The 23,000-nt window shown below is 43.2% G+C and overlaps 1 protein-coding gene across 7 annotated transcripts in view; it reads right to left on the reverse strand.

Annotated features, from left to right (window-relative positions):
* Positions 1–23,000, reverse strand: part of Pms1 (PMS1 homolog 1, mismatch repair system component) — a 73,536-nt gene that overhangs the window by 24,943 nt on the left and 25,593 nt on the right. For 6 of the 7 annotated variants that reach the window (XR_009056393.1, XM_057758578.1, XM_057758579.1 and 3 more), the window contains 2 exons: positions 20,661–20,824; positions 1,398–1,514 (listed from right to left, as the gene is read on the reverse strand). Coding sequence is in view for 6 of the 7 variants with exons in the window: in XM_057758578.1 (XP_057614561.1) it covers positions 1,398–1,514; positions 20,661–20,824 (281 nt within the window). In the remaining variant the exon portion in view is untranslated. The remainder of the gene's footprint in view (positions 1–1,397; positions 1,515–20,660; positions 20,825–23,000) is intronic. The other variant, XM_057758582.1, reaches the window with a different exon arrangement.

The following is a 23,000-nucleotide window of genomic DNA, read 5'->3' on the forward strand; positions in this document are numbered from 1 at the left end:
ATGGATGGAGGGATGATGGACAGATAGATGATAGACAGACAGACATGTAAGGATTACCCAAAGGGAACCTGACAATCAAGAGCGGCCATAAACACACATCCCCAGCTGAATTTCTCTCACACAGCAAAAAGACAAAGAGAACCAGAAGTTCAGAACAAAGAGGAAGACAGGGAGTGAGAACCAGAGATTGAGAGCAACAAGACATTCTAAGCAAAATAACACTCATGTCCTATGAAATACATATTGTTTAAGGGCATAGTACGTTAAAACAAAAACTTAGCTGGGTGACGGTAGTGCAAGGCATGCCACTAATCCCAGCACTCGGAAGGCAGAGGCAGGCGGATCTCTGTGAGTTCGAGACCAGCCTGGTCTACAGAGCTAGTTCCAGCACAGGCTCCAAAGCTATACAGAGAAACCCTGTCTCCAAAAACAACAGAACAAAACAAAACAATACACTTATCTTTAGGACGATTCAAGCTTTTGAATCCACAAAAACCAGGCAGGTATAAAACAACATTTAAATAAGATACTCTTGGCAACTGAACTTATCTTTCTGAGTACAATAATCAGGAGTTTGCAGATACAGTGGGGTCTACTAGAACACACAGAAAGAGGGGAACACCGCGAAAAGGAAGAGGAGGGCCTAAAAATAATGAGCTGAGAGACAGAAAGACAAAGACCTGAAGAGAAATTCATAATGGTAGAAGTATAAACCCCATAGCTAAGAAAGAAACATGTCTTTAAATTGAAAAGCATCCACATTAAGTCCTTGGCACACAAACGAAACATAAATGATCTTTATGAAACTTACACATGGGGGAAGGAGAGGGAAGATAGGGGAACAGAGAGTAAGAAGGGGCAAGCAACCTTCATCCACCAGAGACAACCCTGGCACCCAGATCCCAGGTAAGCTCCCACCCATGGAGCACCAACACTCTTCCAGTGCCCACCCAACCTAGCCCTAATGGTCCCTCCTCTCATCTTCACTATATCCTGGCCCATACCTCCCATGGAAGGCCCCTCCTCCACCAGAGCCCATGCCCAGAACAACACCCCCCACACACACACACGCATGCACACGTATACACTTGTGTGTGCACACACACGGAGCATCATCCAGCAGTCCTCAGAGCTGAAGACCAACAGAAGGCACACTGAGTGTGTATTCAGGACAAGAAGGAAATAAAGGAGAAGCAAGATCTATTCTTTACTCTGTACTGTAAAGAGAAGATTCTACATTGAAAATAAATTTTCAAAAAACCAATGTAAATAAAAAGGGAACCAGGGCTGGGGAGGTGGGCGTCGCATTTTGTTGTTTGTCTTGCAACCATCCTAGAAGGAAACCACAGCAACCTGACTGGGGGTGAGAATTACAGAAGGTTCTTTTGGTTGCGTACCTGGGATTCTTCACAGTGGTGCTGAACAGCGTCAAAGTTGGCCATCACAGCAGTCCCCAGAACCGACATGAGAGCCGTCCTGTGATCCGGCACTCTACTCTTATGCCAAATAACTGCCTAGGGACAAGAAAACATAGGTGTGTTTTGGTATAAATAAGATTTACTAAGCTTAAACATTTACAGTGTTTACAGAGTTAGCATTTATCGTCACTGATTTCCATTCAGAACACTCCTGAGCCATGGTCTGAAAGTGTAAACCCTGGCTCTGCACTTTAACCTGTGTACGCAGAAATGCACACCCTGATCAACCCTTCAGACTGTCCTCACAATTTCACAAGCTAACTCTTTCTCTCAACTTCAGAGTACACATTTCAAAATACATTTACAATTAAAAGATGGCCCTTAGTAAGATCTTCCCCCAAGAACTGACAGCCAGGCTACAGGACTACTGCAGTCAGCCGGAAAAATTGTAGGAGCAATGTGCACTCTAGAATGGCTTCTGCGGCTACACGCAGTACACAAAGAACTTACAATTAACAGAACCTCGCGTGCATAAACATCGCATAGTGAGAAGACCCACTTTACTAGTGTAGGCAGATCACGAGACAGTCAAGAGACTTGACGAAGGGGGCTGTGCCCACTTACAGTTGAAAACCCTTGAGAAACTGTCAGTATAGAAAATAGTCAGCCATCCAACAAATACTCATCAGGTCCTTTATGTCCTGATGAAATATGTAAAGGCTCTAAGAGCAATCATTATTAGCAACCAAGGGGCAAGAAAGGGGAGGGAGTAGGGGTGGGCACAGCGGTGAGGAGCAGGGGTGGGCACAGGGGTGAGGAGCAGGGGTGAGGAGCAGGGGTGGGCACAGCGGTGAGGAACAGGGGTGAGGAGCAGGGGTGAGGAGCAGGGGTGGGCACAAGGGTGTGAGAAGTGGTGGCAGAAAAGCGTTATGCACAGCAGAGTCTTTCCAAGCAAGCAGTTCTGTCTCTGTGGCAACAAAGATGTGATCACCGAATTCAATCTGGAGGGTTGTCATATTTCGGAAGTGTAAGCAAGGCCAAACTAGCAATCTGTCTGGTGGTCAAAAACTGAGGCAGACATCTTCCAGAACTCTGACTGTGATGGCAACAGACAGGCAATATTGGAGGCAGAACGAGGACATACTTGTCCAGGAGGAGACTGATGGTGTACACCAGCAAGTCGGTGTGGAGGCCTGAGGTATGTAAGTTCATTGTGTGTGTGTGTGTGTGTGTGTGTGTGCGCGCGCGCGCGCGCGCGCGCGCGCATGCGCGTGTGTGAATGCAAGCAGAGCACATTTTACATGATATTGATCTCTACTTGAAAAGTAGAAACATAGCTATTAAATATTTAAGGATTGTGGGAAAGGTCTAACATAAATTTTGAAAAATACGTAAGACCGAATTGCTGCTGCATGGCACCAAGCTGAGATCATCTTTTCATTGTCTATGTTGTTCAGAAAAGTAAAACCAGTACCAGAAAAAAAAAAAAAGAAAAAAAAAAAAAAACAAAAAACAGGCTGCTTAAACCACATAAATAAATTTTGATTCTCAACTCAATGTAGAACTTTGACAACTCAATAACTTTTACACTCTTTGGGAACTTTATGGCTGCTTTTTAAAATTGTATAAAATGGGGGTCTATTATGCACAAGGCAAGGGAAAAGAGAGGCATGGATAAGGACAAAGAGAGGAAGAGAAAGAGAAAGGGAAACAGAGAAGAGGAGAGAGAAAAAAAGTTTACACTAAAGCAAATCAGTCGGGAGTCATTAGCAAAGGCTAGGACCTATGCGGTCAAGAGCAGGTCATTCAGGAGGCCTTAGCAATGGCCAGGACCTATGCGGTCAAGAGCAGGTCAGTTGGGAGTCATTAGCAATGGCCAGGGACCTATGCGGTCAAGAGCAGGTCAGTCGGGAGTCATTAGCAATGGCCGGGACCTATGCAGTCAAGAGCAGGTCAGTCGGGAGTCATCAGCAATGGTCAGGGACCTATGTGGTCAAGAGCAGGTCAGTCAGGAGGCCTTAGCAAAGGCCAGGACCTATGTGGTCAAGAGCAGGTCAGTCGGGAGGCCTTAGCAATGGCCAGGACCTATGTGGTCAAGAGCATGTCCTCCTGGCACCATGTGCAGTTAGGACAGGAGGGATGAAATGGGCTCTAATGGAATCTCAGAAAGAAATCAGAGAAAACATCACCTTTCACAATAGCCACAAATAACATAAAATATCTTGGGGTAACACTAACCAAAGAAGTGAAAGACCTATTCACAAAGAACTTTAAGTCTTTGAAGAAAGGAACTAAAGAAGATACCAGAAAATGGAAAGATCTCCCATGCTCTTATAGGTAGGTTCAACATAACAAAAATAGCAATCCTACCAAAAGCAATCTATAGAATCAATGTAGTCCCCCATTAAAATCCCAACACAATTCTTCACAGACCTTGAAAGAACAATACTCAACTTCATATGGAAAAACAAAAAACCCAGGACAGCCTAAACAATCCTGTATAAGAAACTTCTGGAGGCAAAAATCATCCCTGACATCAAGCTCTATTATAGAGCTTCAGTAATAAAAATACCTTGGTATTGGCACAGAAACAGACAGGTTGACCAATGGAATCAAATCAAAGACCCAGATATTAATCCACACACCTATGAACACCTGATTTTTGACAAAAACGCTAAAATTATTCAATGGGAAAAAGAAAGTATCTTCAACAAATGGTGCCGGCATAACTGGATATCAACATGTAGAAGAATACAAATACATCCATACCTATCTCCATGCACAAAACTTAAGTCCAGATGGATCAAAGACCTCAACATAAATCTGACCACACTGAACCTGACAGAAGGGGAAATGGGAAGTAGCCTTCAATGCATGGGCACAGGAGACCACTTCCTAAATATAACCCCAGTAGCACAGACACTGAGAGCAACAATAAACAAATGGGACCTTCTGAAACTGAGACGCTTCTGTAAAGCCTACTGAATGGGAAAAGATCTTCACCAACCCACATCAGAGGACTGATCTCCAAAATATATAAAGAACTCAAGAAATGAGACAACAAAATATAAAATAATCCAATTAAAAAAGGAGTACAGATCTAAACAGAGAATTCTCAACAGAAGAATATCAAATGGCTGAAAGACACTTAAGAAAATGTTTAACATCAGGGAAACGCAAATCAAAACAACTCTGAGATACCATCTTACACCTGTCAGAACAGCTAAGATCAAAAACACCATAATAGTTTATGTGGTAGAGGGTGTGGAGTCAGGGGAACACTCCTCCACTGCTGGTGGGAATGCAGATTTGTACAGCCACTCTGGAAATCAGTATGGTGGTTTCTTCGAAAACTGGGAATCAAGCTACCTCAGGACTCAGCAATACTACTCTTGAGCATATACCCAAAGGATGCTCAACCATACTATAAGGACATTTGTTCAACTAAGCTTATAGCGGCATTATTTGTAATAGCCAGAACCTGGAAACAATCTAGATGCCCCTCAACTGAAGAATGGATAAAGAAAACGTGGTACATTTACACAATGGAGTACTACTCAGCAGTAAAAAAAAAACAAAAAAAACAATGTCTTGAAATTTGCATGTGAATGGATGGAACTAGAAAAAAAAAAAAAAAAACATCCTGAGTAAGGTAACCCAGACCCAGAAGGATGAACATGGTATGTACCCACTCCTAGGCGAATCCTAGTTGTAAAGCAAAGGATAAGCAGTCTATAGTCCACAAACCAAGAGATGCTTAGTGACAAGGAGAACCCTAAGAAAAACATACACAGATCCCCTTGGGAAAATAAAATAGACGAGACCTCCTGAGAAAACTGGAAGTGTTGGGGGGGGGGAAGAAGGGAAGATGGGAAGGGAAGAGGGGAAAATGGGAGGAAGGAGGAGAACTAGAGGGAACGGGATGGTTGAGATGGAGGAAGGACAGAGACAGAGAACAAGGAAAGAGTTATCTTGATTGAGGGAGCCATTGGGGGGAGGGCAAGAAACCTGGCACTAAAGAAATTCCCAGGAATCCACAAGGATGACCCCAGCTAAGACCCTAAGCAAGAGTGGAGAGGGTGCCTGAACTGGCCTTGCCCTGTAGTCAGATGACTATCTCAGATGTCACCATAGAACCTTCATCCAGCAACTGATGGAAGCAGATGCAGAGAACCACGGCGGAGCACTGGCAGAGCTCCCAGAGTCCAGGCGAAGAGTGGGAGGAGTGAGAATACGAGCAAAGAGGTCAAGGCCATGGTGGGGACACCCACTGACACAGCTGCCCTGAGCGAAGGGGAGCTCACCAGCTCTGGCCTGACAGTGAGGGAACCAGCATAGGAACAAACTAGCCCCTCTGAATATGGGGCAGACTGTGGGGTCGCTGACAGTGAGACCAGGATTTATCCCTAATGCTTTCTAGAACCCATTCTCTCTGGAGGGATACCTTGCTTAACCCAGATATAGTGGGGGAAGGCCTTGATCCTGCCTCAAAGCAATGAGCTAGATCAAGCCTTACCCTCTCTGAGGAGTGGATGGGGGTAGGGGGTAGGGGAGGGAAGGTGGAGAGAGCAGGGAGGGGGGAGGAAGTGGGAAACAGATTTGACATGTAAAATGAGAAAAGATGGTTTTAAAAAAATAAAAAAGAACAAAACATGACCGCATGGGGACATTTTACAAAAATTGTTTAGTGAGAGCTGAAATTAGAATTAAAGTGACTTAAAGGAAAACCAACCAACCACTGTTATAGTATTTATCAGTGATTGCCAGCTTTGGCAGGGCACATGAGAAAGGAATAAAGTTCATTCACAAAATGTTCCCTTCATCTCTGGGAACTGCGGTTTCTGCTGTACTAGTTATGGTGTGGTTGCTTTCCATTCTTGAAAATACAGTGGAACACGAGCCCAGGAAAATGACATTTACAAATGTTGCCTTCTGGTTTGCCCATTTATTCAATGACTTATTCATCTGAAAGGCAATTCCCCTGTAAGCTATGGAGTTAACGCTGGGAGAGAAGAGAGCCAGCATAGTGAGAGGAGGAGACCACAGCGCGGCAAGCTACAGGACATGGAGATGTCATGGGACTGCCCTCTAAGTGCTGAGGACAGGGAAGTCCCTCAGCTCTGGTGTCAGGGCACCGCTCAGCGAGACAGCACACCCTCAGAACAGGTTTGTCGGCAGGAGGGAAAGACGCACTCAGCTTGTTCAGCGCTGAGTCCCTGATACTGAGAGCGGCTCTGGATTCCACGTATGGTCTGCTAAGGCGGCGATTTCAACTTGTCGGTCACGACACCTTTGCAGGTTGAAAGACCCTTTCACAAGGGTTGCCTAAAGGCCACCAGAAAATGTAGATATTTATAATTCATTAGGGTAGCAGATTACAGCTACGGAGGAGCAACGAAAACACCTTTATGCTTGGGGCCAGCATGTGAGGAGCTGTACTAAAGGGTCGCGGCGTCAGGAAGACTGGGAAGCACTGCACCAAGGGTTATCTGTTTTAAGTTTCCTAGGGAAACCTGATAAGACTTACATTAGCTCTGTTCTCGGTGGTTATCAGCATGGGTCGCCCCACTCGGCACCTGCTGCTGATTACTGGACTTTCTCTGCTACTTGAGGAAATCTGAAGTATTCTTTGCTTTCTTCAAACGGAACAGTTTTATTGCGACATAATTTATTACATAGCGTGCTTACGGACCTATAGCATTTACACCAATGTTAGAAAACTGTATCGCTCCAAACAGGAATGTCATAGTCAGTGACAGTGTCTTCCTGCTCATTTCTCTATACCCACTACTCTCTTAATAAAGTTGCTCTTGTCTTGAATGTCATTCAAACGGGATCACACAGTGTGTAATCTCTGATGAAGACCTAGCACACCATGCTGACATTTCATAAATGGTATACAACCCCATCCTTCACATGACCTGATACATTGTTTCATAAATTTATGTGTTTGGGGGCTGGTTCTACTTTGGAGCATCATGAATGATGCTGTTATAAACACTGACACTTTCATGTGGAAATGTTTTTACCCTGGATAAGTACTAAGGTATAAGTGCTGGGTAATGTGGTTCCTTTGCTCTGAGGGCTGACGTCTTAGGGTTTCTATTGCTCTGAAGAGACACCATGACCACAGCAACTCATAAGAGGAATACATGTAATTGGGGCTGCCTTACAGGTTCAGAAGTTTAGCTCATTATCTTTCCAGCAGGACGCACGATGGCACACAGGCACACATGGTGCTGGGGAAGCAGCCAAGTGTTCTATATCTGCATCAGCAGGCAGCAGGAAGAGAGAGAGAGACACTGGGCCTGGCTTGGGCTTCTGAAACCCCAAAGCCCATCTCCAGTGACACACTTCCTCCAACAATGTAACAACAATGTCACATCTCCCAATAGTGCCACTCCCCAGAGCCCATAGACGCCACTTTCATTTAAACCACCACAGCTGACTAGTATATAACCTCCATGTGCGTTAAGTCTCTAAAAAGACAAAGAAATGCTGGCTGCTGCTGTTATGAGCACTGGGTCTATACTGGCCACTGTGGTGAGTTTGGGGACAATATAAGGTTCTGGACTGCCTGCAACTGTGTGGGACTGAAATGCCAACACCAAAAGTTCCTGATAACCAAGAATCGACACACAGTGAACTTTAGTCACAGGAACGCATCGCCTCTCCGGCCCTGGCAAAGGGGAACTGACTTCTTTCTGTCTCCTCTCTCTCTCCATACTCCACCTCCCTTCTTTCTGTTGGGATCAAACCCAAGGCAGTGCTGAGTTAGGTCCCCACTGTCACACACATTTAAAATTGTGAAGGAAACATTTGTTTCCTGCACTAGAAATGTACCCATGAAGCTGTGAGTGCCACACTTGGCTTATGTAGAGAGCCGCCTGGGGCAGACATCTTAGCAGCTGATGAAGGCCAAGGTCCCCGCCTCCGTGCTGGATTTACTGGTCAGTATATAAAATGACTTTAGGAAGTGAGTTCTAGAAAATCTGGGGAACACTAGAACAAAAAATGTGATTTTCTTTTCTCTTAATCACGATGGGAACACTGCTGGGAACCTGGGGGGGCACCAAGTCACAGGCAATGCTTGTGGGCTGCTGTGTCCTATCCAGGGAGCCAATTCTGGGGCACCGCCAGAGCTTAGGCTCATTCGGCCTGGCAATGAACAGTGCAAAAATCTGCTGACGGGCAAAACCCCACTCTTGCCCAGGCCACATTTGTTTCCAGACAGAATTTCCTATTAAAGAGTTAACCAAACAACTGCAATAAAAATTGAGAACCCAAAAGAAACTGAAAATTTACGATATAAATATATATATATATATATATATATATATATATATATATATATATATATATATATAAACCCTTCGTTCTAGGTCATGCACACAAAGATAATCTTTTGGCTTCCTCGAGCCATCCGTATATCTTGCCCTTAGGCCGAAAGCTTACCATATGCTAAAAATACACAGGCGGCTCCATATGTTTCCTATCTAGGTCACACAGAGCTAGAGCACTGGGCGTGCCAAGTGAGGATGTGATCTGGCCAGGACGATGACAGTGCAGAAGTACCCATCAAGAATATATTGTCACACACACCGTCTCAAGACTTTCAGTCAGGCAGAGATGGCTGTCCCCATCCCACTTCACTGCCGTCCACGATTCCAAGAGAACGAAGTGACAAGAGCATTTAAAGAGTGAGCCTCAATAGTAAACGCAGACTGTGTAAGAAAAATGCACAATTAACTAAGAAACTGTGCTGCTAATGCAAATACCACCTGACCACAGGCATTCTTTTCAGAATAAAAAGTATAGATGCTGGCTCTATAAGATGAAATTGCTATGTTTAAGGAACCGGTCTTTATTGTACTTCCACTGTGTGTGTGTGTGTGTGTGCGCGCGCGCGCACGCGCGCACAGTGTAGGAGCCCACTGTGTGTGTGTGTGAGTGTGCGCACGCGCAGTGTAGGTACCCACTGAGGGCGGAGGCACTGATTCCCTGGAGCTACAGTGCTAAGCTTTTGTGAGCTGCCCAACGTGGGTGCTAGGAACTGAAACCAGGTCCTCCACAAGAGCAACAAATGCTCCTGGCTACCGAGATTTCTCTCCATCCCTAGAAATACAGATGTTCAGAATTTCAAACTGTGGGCATGTCTAATGCTACAATAGTATGTCTTTTCTAAGATGACAAGGCAAATGTGGGAGGTTTCTGATAGGCCTACAGTTCACATAATTTACTGCCCTTAACATTAAAACTAATAAATATTTGAGGGTTTTTTTTTTTCCTACAAGACAAAAGACAAAAAGAATAGCTAGAAATTTGTCTCAAGGTATAAAAGACATCTCTTTACATAGAAAATGGGGAGGGACATTCAGACTTTTAAAAAGTCATTGTTCAGGACTTATAAACAAAGACTAATGTAATCACATAAACAGATAGATGAGAAACATTTCATCACACAGTTTAAAGTCTCTCTCGGTTCTCACAGAGCTCAGACAGGTTTCCAACACACTCTACGGTCTGAGTTACATCCTCGGCCAGGAATTTGTTTCTTATCTTTACTCACTGTATGAATTAAGAATAAAGAAGTTTTCTTATATTTACTAGCTCAAAGCTTCACGTCAATTTAAGTCAATGCTAAACTATTCAACAAGAAGCAGATGAAAAACTTGCTAACTTGAAATACACAAAAGAGGTGGAAAAAAAAAGAAACCAATATGTTTCCCGATTTTGGAGCTGATTTTATAATCTAGAGGTCTCTGGCACTGTTGTGGAATATTATTTTAAGATGTGTTGCATTTGTTTATGCTGTGAAACATTTGTTTAATGATGCAAAGACGTGTTACATTCCTTCATCCTGCATTTCCTTACCTCTGCGAAGCTGTATCGCTGTCTAAACACCTGAGTGATCTGATAAAGAGATGAGTGGCGGGGTGATAGGCAGAGAGAATAAAAGGAAAGAGAATTCTGGGCAAAAAAGATGAAAGAGTGAGAAAAGAGGGGTGACTCACTCAGCCACCCAGCCAAACACGGAATAAGAAGGAAAGAATGGTAGACGCAAATAGAGAAAGGTGAAAGCCCAGAGGTAAAAGGTAGTCGGGATAATTTTAAAAAAAGCTGGCAAGAAACAAGACAAGCTAAGGCCGAGCATTTATACATAACAATAAGTCTCTGTGTGCATTTACTTGTGAGCTGGATGGTGGGACCCTAAAAGAGTAAAAACACAATCAACCATAGGGCACAAGTGTTATATTAAAATCTGTGGCAATTTTTGTTTCCAAGACCAAGAAGGCAGAGACGCGGTTGGCCTTGACGCTGTGGCGACGCACTCCGCAGCAGCTCACCGAGAGGTGCGCAGTGCTTCAGGGCTAGGAGACAACAAACACTAGCCAGTGTCTCAAGAACTGGTCTCATGAAGCTGACTGCGACGCCTTAAAGTCGGTAAGCATGTGTTGCCACTCCAAAGCAGGACAAACCAGAAGTCCTTTCGTGCTTTGTCTTGATATCTGCATTTCTCAGCGCTTTTCACAGAAACCCTGCAGACCAGCCTCCCCGACTAGGCCTTGAATCTTGAGAACCCGAGGCAACTGCACCATAACTCCTGTCTCTAGCCTCACATAAAGCGATACTGTAGATCAAGCTGCTATTGCATTGTGATCGTATCTGATTACTTTGGGAGTTTCCTTCCTACCTCTTACCGTGTCTCCCTGTAAACGAAGCAGGCAAGTGAACACCCAGCAGTGTGGTTCTTTACTGATATTGTTCGTTTCCTCATCAAGTGGCAAAATAATAAATATAGCTAGTCTACAGCTTTATTAGTTTTTCTCTTCAGTCTGCCTAGTTAATAAAACCTATTATTGGTGTGGTAACAATTTGACTTTAAAAGTACTATTTCTGGGATTAACCTGACATTAAAAAGTTCCTTAGAGAATAAAATTAAACCTGTATCTATCGCGTTTTACAAAAACTAACTCCACAGGGATCAAAGACGTAAACAAGAAACCTGAAACACTGAATCTGCTAGAAGAAAACACAAGCAATACAGTACATTATAATATTCTACACGATAAAGGTGCGGGGATGGAGTATCTGAATATGGCACCATTTACCTAGGAACCCAGGCCAAGAGTTGATGAGAAGGACATCAGAAAACTAAAATGCTTCTTTGCAGCTAGAGTAACTGTCAATTCAGTGAAGAGGGAGTGCACAGAAAGGGAGAGTATCTTTGCCAGTTGTACAGAGAATTAATCTCCAGGAAGAACTAAAAAAAAAAAAAAAAAAAAAATACAGTCCGAGCAAGCAGACGTTCACTCATTCAAATTATAGGTGTGTGATCTAAACAGTGTTCTCAAAGAATAGAAGTGGTTAAGAAGTATCTCTAAAGTGTTCACTGCCCAATAACTATGGGGATGCAAATCCAAACAACACTGAGATTTCCTCTTACCCACGTCAGTATTGAGGAAGATACCAGGATGTGATTTTGCCTTTAAAACCCCCTCACCACACCCAAAGAAAAACATATAGGCATCCTCCTGGATATTAACCTTCATCAGGCGATGAAAGGAGACAGAGACAGAGACCCACATTGGAGCACCGGACTGAAATCCCAAGGTCCAAATCAGGAGCAGAAGGAGAGAGAGCACGAGCAAGGAACTCAGGACCACGAGGGGTGCACCCACATACTGAGACAATGGGGATGATCTATCGGGAACTCACCAAGGCCAGCTGGACTGTGTAGTGGGGTCTGAAAAAGCATGGGATAAAACCGGACTCGCTGAACATAGCGGACAATGAGGGCTGCTGAGAAGTCAAGAACAATGGCACTGGGTTTTGATCCTACTGCACGTACTGGTTTTGTGGAAGCCTAGGCTGTTTTGATGCTCACCTTACTAGACCTGGAAGGAGGTGGGAGGTCCTTGGACTTCCCACAGGGCAGGGAACCCTGACTACTCTTCGGGCTGATGAGGGAGGGGGACTTGGTTGGGGGAGGGGGAGGGATATGGGAGACGGTGGCAAGGAGGAGGCAGAAATCTTTAATAATAATAATAAAAAAAAAAAAAAAAAAAAAAACCTCAGCACAATCGGTTCTACATTTGGGTTCTGAAAACCTGCATGTAGTCCCCGACAGCTGGAATACTCTCAACTGGCTGTGAACTGTGTCTGAGCGGCCATCTCTGGTGGGTTTCGTACAACACTATGGGAGCCCCAGAAACTGGACCCTGACACTTAGGGCACTTGGGGCTCCCAGGACTGGGAAGAGTACACTGGCTGAGAGACTCCTAGTGGACATGCACCCTGAGATATTTCAGGTCCTGGGAAAACTTTCTTTGACTGACAACTGCTGAGCACTCAGGAGACACTTGACGCTGCTACCTCCCAAATTAAAATCATCTTAACATCTTTGGAGGAAAATTTGGTCTTTAGGAAGCACCATCCGGTGAGGACAGAGAAGGGAAGACGGGCGTGACCTTAGCTTCCATGTCCGGGATCCATGTGAGAAGTTACCAGTCTTTCCCAGTCTGCTCAGGTGTACGGATGTGTAGTGGCCAGCTGTCTACCTTTATTATGTCTCTCTTATGGCCGTGCCCCTACCCCCCGCATTTGTTGTGTGTCTCATTGTTTCTGTCAGTTCTTAGAGAAATAGATATATATGGAAAGGACCATCACTGCCCCCAATAAGACTCATGACTTCTGCAGGCTCTCCGCTCTTTGGTACCTTCCCCCAACCTGCTGCATATGTCACTGGTGGCAGCTCCTCCTGATGGTGGGAGCCACCAGTCTCACAAGATACTTGACCCAGTCATAGCTGAATGGCTGGCAAGTGTAAGGGCCATAACTGTCATCACCCTGCTGGTGAAAGAAGCTGACAAATTGAACTTTGGGGAACAAACTGTTCCTGACAGCCCCACACTTGCTTGGAAGACCCAATACCAAGAGCTGCTTCTGGATCAGCCTGCATCCATTTCCACAAGTCACCAATGATCAACCCTGCAAGACATCAACGACATGGGTCCCCTGCATGACTGTTTGGAGATGCTCCAGTCTAGCAGGCCTGATCTGACTGACATCTCTGTGGCAACACCAGATGAGGTATTGTTCAGATGAGAGCTGTTTTGTCCAAAAGGGGATCCAAGATAACACTCTGTGCAGGAAATCTCAGCTCAATGAGCTGAGCTTTTAGCTTTGAATCAAACACTCCGCTGGGGGAGAGACAAGGTTATCACCATATATTATACACGGATATGCTTTCACCATGGCCCATGTCGATGGGACTCTATATAGGGAAAGAGGACTGCTTTACCAAGAAAAGAAATCTGAGCCCTATTAGAAACGATCTGTTTACCCATGAGGGTAGCCATTGTCCACTGTGGAGGACACCAAAAACAGAAGTCCCCAGAAGGTAAAGGCAACAGAATGGCTGCCTTGGCCACACAGAAAGTGAACCCAGAACCAGTGGGACCCCGCCAAGTCTTGGTAGCTCTAACAGAGCTCTGCTTACTAGACTGCCTGAAACACACCGTGGGCAAGATCAACTGGAAGAACAAGAATTGGGCACACAGGATAGGCAAGGATGGTGGATGCTGTTGTATGTCTGGAAGGCAACTAGGTAGAGATCTCCACCAAACTCCACACCTAGCAGCCACAGAAACTGATGAGTTTCTCAGACCCAGCTATTATGTTTCATATTTGCAAAGCCTGATTAAAAGGAGCAATTTCAGATGAGCCTCCTGGGCTCAGACAATCCCTAAACGGGGAAGGAAGACCTCCCCACCCACCTCCACCACCCACAAGGGATTTGGGCTCGAGGAAATGGGCCTGGGGAACACTGGGAACTATTTGGGGCTATAAATATCTGCTGGTGTATATTGATACCTTCCTGTGATGGGTATAGGCTGACCTCACCTGAACAGAGACTGCTCCATAACAGTTATTAAGAAATTTCTTCAGTAAAATATCCCTAGTTTTGGAATGACCCTAGCTTTGGGGTCTGACAAAGTATCTCAACATTTGACAAAGGAATTCCATATAAAATGACACTTGTGTGTACAGCCAGAAGAGCCCAGGTCAAAAAGAAAGGATGAACAGAAGGAAGGGGGACTGACAAAATTTGTCCTAGAGACTGGTGGGAAATTGGGCTAACCTCTTCCCTTTCTAAATTGTTTGGGAAACCATCTCCCACCCTCCCCAAAGTAGTACCCAGATAGAAAGGTCTAACCATTGCCTTTTCAAATCCTGGCAGGCTATGCAGGAAGCTTGTCAGGCTACTGGCTGGACCACAGAGGGAATCTTGCTCTCCCACCTCTGAGCCTGGGCACCAGTTCTAGCCAGGAAAGCTGGGTTGGATAAAGAGGGCATGATGTTGATCATAATTATTACCAGTTCGGTAGCTAATCCATGTTTTATCTTTAAAAAGTGGTTTGATATTGGTGCCAAATACGAAAAACTTCTGGATAAGATACAATCCTTAGAACGATCTACTAATGAAACTAAAAAAAAAATATTCACACACAGACAGAGGAGTTGAGAGCAAGACTCACTGCACCACTGTATTTCAAAACTAAAGAAGAATGGTCCAAGGTTATTAGAAAATCAACTATAATTTATCCAGTTACCATACGGAACGACCACCAGATGATAGGCACCCCCAAGGCTATGGGATCCTGTAGAAATGTTAAATTTGAAGAGATTTAAGGGAGCAGTCACTTCACATGGTGTGCAGTCACCTTTTGTGAAGCAGGTGTTAAATTCATGGGCAACTCAGAACAGAATTATCCCACAAGACTGAAGGATTTAGCCACAACGATACTGGAAGCTGCTACTTAGTTACAATAGAAAACATGGTGGAGAAAGGAAGCAAGGGTCATTAGGACAATGACGTAGGTCTAGAGGCATGGAAATTTCCCGGTATGCTGATCTGCAAAGACAGTATGGATTTAACAGTCACATTTTGGCCCTATGCCACACAAAGTAAGTGAGTGCTTGGGACAGGACTGAAGAATCAGGAAGGAGGACTGAGTGAAGGCCCAAAAGAAGCCTGCCTGCACTGATATATTTTTTTTTAAATATTGACTTCGTAATATAATTCTGTAAATAGAATGAATACCAAACCTAGAAGCTACAGAATGCAAAAAGGCAATTAGGCCACTAAAGGCAAGATCAGTACCTATACTTTGGAATGATTCAAAATATAGCTGATATTGGATTTCACACTTATGAAGAAACTTGGATAGAAGTCATTTCTAACTTTTTTTTTTTTAAATGAAAGGTCAGATGTTTTAATGTGGTAAATAAGGTCATTTGAAAAGGGATTGCAGGCAGAGCATTCCTAGAAACAATGTTTTTTTCTAGAGATGATCCAAACAGAAAGCCCAAGCCTTCTGGAATATGCAGAGCATAACAAAGACTGGCATTGAACTAATGAATGCAGACCAACAAGGGACAGGAAAGACAACACTTTTCCACCACGAAATGTCTTAGGGAGCCTCTCCCAGGCTCCAAAATCAAATTTGATTCAATCATACCCTGTCAGCATTGGGGAAATTCATCCACAGAACAACTGAGATATTTTATGTCTGTTGTTAAAACCCATGCTTCTCTGGAAGACAGAACAGCTTCACTAGGATAAAACAAAATTTTCAGGAGAAATCATAAAACAAATATTTTGGCAAACTTCTATAAATGAGGAAAGGCTAAAGCTAACTGAAGATCTACTAGACATGGGCACAAGCGTAATAATAATTTCCCCAGCATCTTGGCATCCAGAAGGTAAATATTCAGCTCTTAGGGATTCGAACTTTATTTCAGGTAAAACAAAGTACAAGGTAGGTTGAATGTATAATACGGGCCAAAAGGACAGGTAGGGAAATTAAAACCATATTTAAGTAATATAGCAATGAATTTATGGGGCATGATTTGTTACAATGATGTAAAACCCAGAATAACATTTTTTCTAATCTCAGAAATAAACCATAAAATAAGAGAAATATTAGAAAGTGTTATTAAGAGCAGTCACTGAACATTCAGGCTGTACGTAAACAAGCCACAACTGCTGTAGATCTTTCAAGGTACCAACAGCCCCACCTTTAAAATGGTTAGCTGACAAACCTGTCTGGGTAGAATGAAGGCCTCTCACATTAGAGAATTTGCAGACATTAGATCATCAGGAGCAACTAAATGTTTCAACGTTGAAGAATTGACTAGTTCTTTGAACTTGACTACATTTTGCCACTAAAAAAAATCTGGAAAATGGAGAATGGTAACAGATCTAAGAGCTATTAATAAGGTGATTCAGCCAATGTGCTCTTTACAGCCTGGAATCCCTTTGCCTTCCCTACTACCTAAAGGATGGTTTATTATAGTGGTTGATTTAAAAGACTGTTTTTTAACTTTACCTTTCCAAAAACAGGATAGAGAAAAATCTGCCTTCACAGTCCTTACTAATATTAATTCCCACACTGTTAAAAGATATCGGGAAAATTCTTCCCCACTTTGTGTCAATATCTTGTATAACAGCTATTGGACATAATTCACAAATAGTTTCCTCAATCTATAATTAACTATTATATGGATGGTATCTTACTAGCTGATTCAAACAGATATCTTAGAAAAATGTTTGAAGAGGTGAAACAAAATAAAACGAGCTTGCCTTGTTGGGGATTGCAAATTGCTCCTGAAAAAAATACAAACAGGAGATTCTATTAATTACCTAGGATATAAGATAAGATAGAGTTACAGAAAATTCAACCACAGAAAGTATAAATCAGGAGAGACCAATTTTAAACTCTTCAAAAAAGGGAATTGTAGATGCAACCATCACCAACAACCAAGAGACGGAAGAGAGAATTTCAGGCATTAACGATAATGATAAATCAATAGATATATTAGCCAAAGAAAATGCTCAATCTAAAAAATTCCTGACACAGGGGGAGGGAAATGGGAAACGGGGAGCAGGTGGAAATTTTAATTAAAGAATAAAAATAAATAAATAATAATAATAATAAAAATTCCTGACACAAAACACCCCTAAAATCTGGGGACACTATGCAAAAACCAAACCTAAGAATAACAGGAATAGAAGGAGAAGAATCCCAGCTCAAATGCTTGGAAAATAATTTAAACAAAATCATAGAAGAAAATTTTCTTAACCTAAAGAAGGAGACGTCTATAAAAGATAGAAGAAGCTTACAGAACACCAAATAGGTTGGACCAGAAAAGAAAGCTCCCTCACCATATAATAACTGATGTCACTAGGAGGTCTGCTCTTTTCTGAAGGGAAACAGACCTGGGGGAGAGCGAAGGTGAGAGGGTTTAAGGGGGAGGAGAATAGGCTGTGGCTGTGGTATAAACAGCAACGGCAGGGAAAAACCAAAGCATTTACAAACCAACGATTATGAAGTGGAAGTAGCTCTCATTAGAAATCACAAATATAGCATTCTAAAATATGATCTACACAGTTCTTTTTACCCATAGGCAATAATCAGGAATTTCATTACTGTCAGACTAAAAAAGCCCTTTTTATTCCGAGAAACAACTCCTTAGAAGCAAAAACACATGGAGGAGGACTTCACGAGGATTTAGTTCTTATGATTAAACCTTAAACTGCAGTGCTTATGTGAGAAATGGCCCCAGCAATTCTCCAAATAATATCTACTTTAAATAAACTCGCTGAATCCGCTTTGGCTGTCTCATTATTCAATTTGCTTTCAAGGAACGTGGTGATGAAAGAAGAAAAATACTTCTTTCTAACATAACCATACTGGCAGGAGCAGCGACATCATCAGTATTCAGAGAATGTCTTGGCAGGTGAAACCTTCAGAAAAAGAAGGAACACCAGCTAATCCAAGTTATCAAAATAGCCAGAGTACTTCTCATATTATGTGTTTCTAATGCAGAAAAAGTAAACACACAATATCATTATGTTTAAATTTTAGACAAGGACAACGGTTCCTCACAGAAACCGTGATGGAAGTCAGCGTGTTTACGAGAGCAGCTGCGAGCAGAGCGGGCTCCGTGTGGAGACTTAGGTAAGACGGCGATGCCATGTGGAAGGCTTAACCGTGGATTTTAACATGATTTGAAGCATACTAGTGCTATTTTTAAAAAGGAGAAGAGTTGTGTACAGCGGTGGAAACAGGTTTGGAGGTAGAAAGCTTATCTCACTCAGTAGATGATCGTGGATACAACAGCCAGCAATTTTACTAGTAGATCTGAGTAGTCACCTACTGTGTTCATGTGTGACATTCTCAACACACCTCCTAGGATCTGAATGGCCCCTGAAATGACTGAAGGCCACAGAGGAACTTGAATTTACTTCAAGTAATTTCTGTGACCCCCCCAACAATAAAATATAGCATATAATAAAAAGACTGCTTTCCATTCTCAGAAGAAAATGCCTATTCTGATAATTCAACATTAGTTCATCACATAAACCTAGAAACTTAGAACACATATACCCAATGAGTAAGAACGCTTCGTCTGGTCAAACTCTGCCGTCTGCTCACTTCCACCACCTGCTCTGATCTCTCCTTATTTTCTCTTTAAATTATGATCTTTAGTTGTACTCATGGTTGTTTATGAATGTGTAGTTCTTTTTCCTCTTCAAATCTTGGTTTTTAAATCAGTCTTCCCTTCTGGACTATGGACTTGACCTTGGTCTTCTCTTAACTTGGAGACACTTAACTTGTAATTACTAAATGACCTCTGGACCAGAGGTCGCAGGGTTATTTTAGCAGAGGAGCCTCCGTCCAGCCTCAGCACGGCGGCGCTGGAAGGGTCTCAAGGTATCATCTGGTAGAGCGCCCTGCCAGCAGGAACAGGTGGCCGACTCCTTAATTCTTTCTTTTTTAAGATGACTAAAGGTTTTGATCATAAACATTTCACATGGCATAAAGATAAAGAGTCTTGTGACCAGTTAGTAAAGACTGAGGTAAGACTGGAGCAAATGTATTTAGGAATATATATGCATATACAGATATGTATGTAACCATTAAAAAATGAGGCCACGCACCAGAAAGGTGTAAGGGAGGATTTGAAGGTAGGAAAGGGAAGGGGGAATAATAAAATTATACTATAATATTAAAATCTATAAAAAAAATAATTTTAAAAGTTGTGGTTGAACACAATTATTCACTAAAATACAAGAAAGAATTCCTTTATCACTCTGAGCTCTAAGTTTCTCATATAAATCCAGGCAACACTGCTTACTGCAGTTACTGTAGTTACTAAAGCATGAAGAGGAACTGCACACATGTAAAACTGGAAGAGAACACAGGAAAGTGTGAAGAACCTGTCCTCCAAGCTATGCCAGGTTCCCAATCCCATCTCAACCCTTCGCCAGCTGTGCGACTCTCAGCGACACATTAGAGTTCTCGGAGTTCAGCTCCCAGCAGCTCGTCTTGGCACACTGCCAAATCATCTGCAGGTACAGCGAGGACAGCAGACTGAGGCGCCTGGTCTACACAGATCCTCAGGAGACGCTAAGTCCCCACTCCCCATCTACTGCTATGCGAGCTGGTCTCCTCCCGTTGACTACTTTAATGTGCTTATGTGGAATTCAGGAAAAACGAAGGTTCAGGAAGGATATAAACCTTTCCTCTGCGATTTGACACACAAGACAAATCCCTTTACTTCACCAGCCTTGCTTTGAAAATCAGAAGGAAATGAGTAGAGTGGCCTTTAGCAAACCTTAAGCAACTCTGGAAGATGAGAGACGTTGCTCCACGGTGAGGGTCAAAGGGGGAAGAAGAGCTGCCTAAGGGAAGCACCCCAGAGCTGCCCCTGGGTCACTGATGGCAAGATAGCAGACTTCCCATAGGTCTTCAGTGCTCCATTTACAATAAAGACAAAACCGACAGGACAGGGTAAAAAAACAAAAACAAAACCACACAAACTGCACAAGTAAATAAAAAAATTATCTCTCACAGCTAAGAGAGTTGGGAAAACCGAGATCCACTCCCAATGAAGGCCAAGTCCCGGCTCCTTCTCCCAGTCCTTGGGTGATAGAAGATGGAAATGGCTCTCTTGGCTTCTTGGCAAAGGTCAAACTATGACGGCTTTTCCATAAGACAGAATCACCTTCACTGTCTTCACATTGGTGACTAGATTCTCCACAAACCAAGTAGGATTGTGGGATACGGCAAATGTATACTCCATGGCATGCATCTAACTGATTGATACAGGATATATCATCTCTTCATTAGATTGCTATAAAAACCGCTTACACAAGATAATAATGCTCACCTTATTATGTATGAAAATAATCCTTAGGTCAGGGATAAGGACAGCGTAGCTTATGAGGAGGTCCTGTACATGTCTGAGCTCGTCTTTACACTTTTTAGCAGTTGAGTAGTACTGCTTCCTTACAGGCAGGTTCTTGAACAACTTCAGGGCAGTTACAGTAGTACCTGTCGGCAGACAAGAAGCAAGCGCTTTAGATGCGGAAGGACTGCCCATCTCTAAATACACGCAGTCAGTAATCAACCCCTTCTAGCATTAAGACCAATCCTCCACCAAGCATGGAGGTACAAACAAGGTCATGGCTATGAACTAGCACAGACCCTTCCTGCTCAGACCCACTGCCTACCGCAGAGAAACAGCCTCACTAGAATACAATCTGAGAATCTGCTGACAGTCAAACCATCTGGAGATGCTAGTTACTCTGCATTTTAAGTACAATATAAACATGATGTAAGACTATACAGAACATGTAATGACCTTTATCATGCCACTGAAGTATTTACATAAAACATCATAGAATTATTTAGTTTAACTTACCTCACCTTCAAAGGCGAACATTGAAAACAGAAATTAATCAGGCGTGGTGAAATATGCCTGCCATCCAAGCAAGAAGGAGGCTGAATGGGGCTTCACCACACAAAGAGAAACATTTCTCTTCCAGAAGAAAAACAAACCTCTCTAGAGATTTTTAAATCGTTACCTATGTGCAAGTATTTGGGCTGGGTACATATGTGTACACCATGTGTGTGCAGTGCCCACGGAGGGCAAGAGAGGCAGTCCTCAGTAACTGCAGTTCTGAGCAATCATGGAGCTGTTGGGAACTGAACCACAGCCACAGTCCTCTGGAAAAGCAGCCAGTGCTCTTAACCACCGAGTCAACTTTCTAGGCCCCAAGAAACATTTCTTAAAATCAAAGACCAAAATCATTTTCCACCGGAAATCCTAAAATTTAAAATATTTTTGGAAGAAAAATGTTTAAAAATTTTAGTCAAGTTTTTAACAAGAAGGCCAGCATCAAAGTTTTCATTTGTGGCACCAGAAGACACACAAATCACACAGTATTCAGGGAAATTTAGAAACCTATATCCAAATAGCCAGGTGTGGTAGTGTGTACCTGGAACCCCGGCACTCGGGAGACTGAGGTGAGGCTCTGCATAGCTCAACACTGGCCACACAGGGAGAGCCTGCTCCACCACACAAAAAGGAGAAAGAGTCACAGCACTCCTAGTGTTTCTCACGTGTGGACCCGGGGTCTCCCCAGATCTCCGCTGCCAACCCTTCCACATTACCTCCATTGCTTTGTGAATCCAAGAACCCTTAGGACTGCTTCTACCAAGGGGCCCATGGCCACCCAACTTGGCTAAAATGAAGAATGGACAAGAACAAACCAAGATCAGGGTACCCACACAACAGAGACAAGACCAGTTACCTAAGCCAAGGGACAACTCCAGATGCGTATAGCCCTGTGCAAACCCACCAACAGGAGCAGCCCCAACACCTCCAACAGTGTGCCCTTTCCAGAGGTCAGGACCTCTACTGTTTCAGCCCCGAGAAACACAGTTTACCTGAAGCACAACACAAGGAATCCTACAAGGGCCTTGAAGAGGACGGATAAAGGAAGACGGTGAAAGCACAAGCCAACAGCTGAACTAAATAATAAGACCAATTCAACCACAAAGTAGAGATCAACAAAGAAATAGAATCACCAAAAAAAAACCAAAACTGATATAAAACTAGGATAAAACCTTAGAAAACCAAACAAAACCTGAGAGGTGTGCCTCTCCAACAGACTGCAGGACACGCAGGGGGAAACTTCAGGCACTGAAGACAAGGTAGAAGTTAGCTGGTGGCACAAAAATACTCAACAAAGCCGGGCGGTGGTGGCGCACGCCTTTAATCCCAGCACTCGGGAGGCAGAGGCAGGCGGATCTCTGTGAGTTCGAGGCCAGCCTGGTCTACAAGAGCTAGTTCCAGGACAGGAACCAAAAGCTATGGAGAAACCCTGTCTCAAAAAATCCAAAAAAAATCCCAGCACTTGGGAGGCAGAGGCAGGTGGATCTCTGTGAGTTCGAGACCAGCCTGGTCTACAAGAGCTAGTTCCAGGACAGGCTCCAAAGCCACAGAGAAACCCTGTCTCGAAAAACCAAAAAAAAAAAAAAAAAAAAAATCTCAACAAAATACTTGCAAACCGAGTCCAAAATGATCATCCATTGTGATCAAATAGACTTCATCCCAGCAATGCAAGGATGATTCAATCTATGAAAATCAAAAAATGAAATCCACTGAAAACAAAAACATGATCATGTCATTAGATGCAGAAAGAGTCTTTGACAAAATTTAACA

Source organism: Chionomys nivalis, chromosome 26 (assembly GCF_950005125.1).
Source record: "Chionomys nivalis chromosome 26, mChiNiv1.1, whole genome shotgun sequence".
Classification (NCBI taxonomy): Eukaryota; Metazoa; Chordata; class Mammalia; order Rodentia; family Cricetidae; genus Chionomys; species Chionomys nivalis.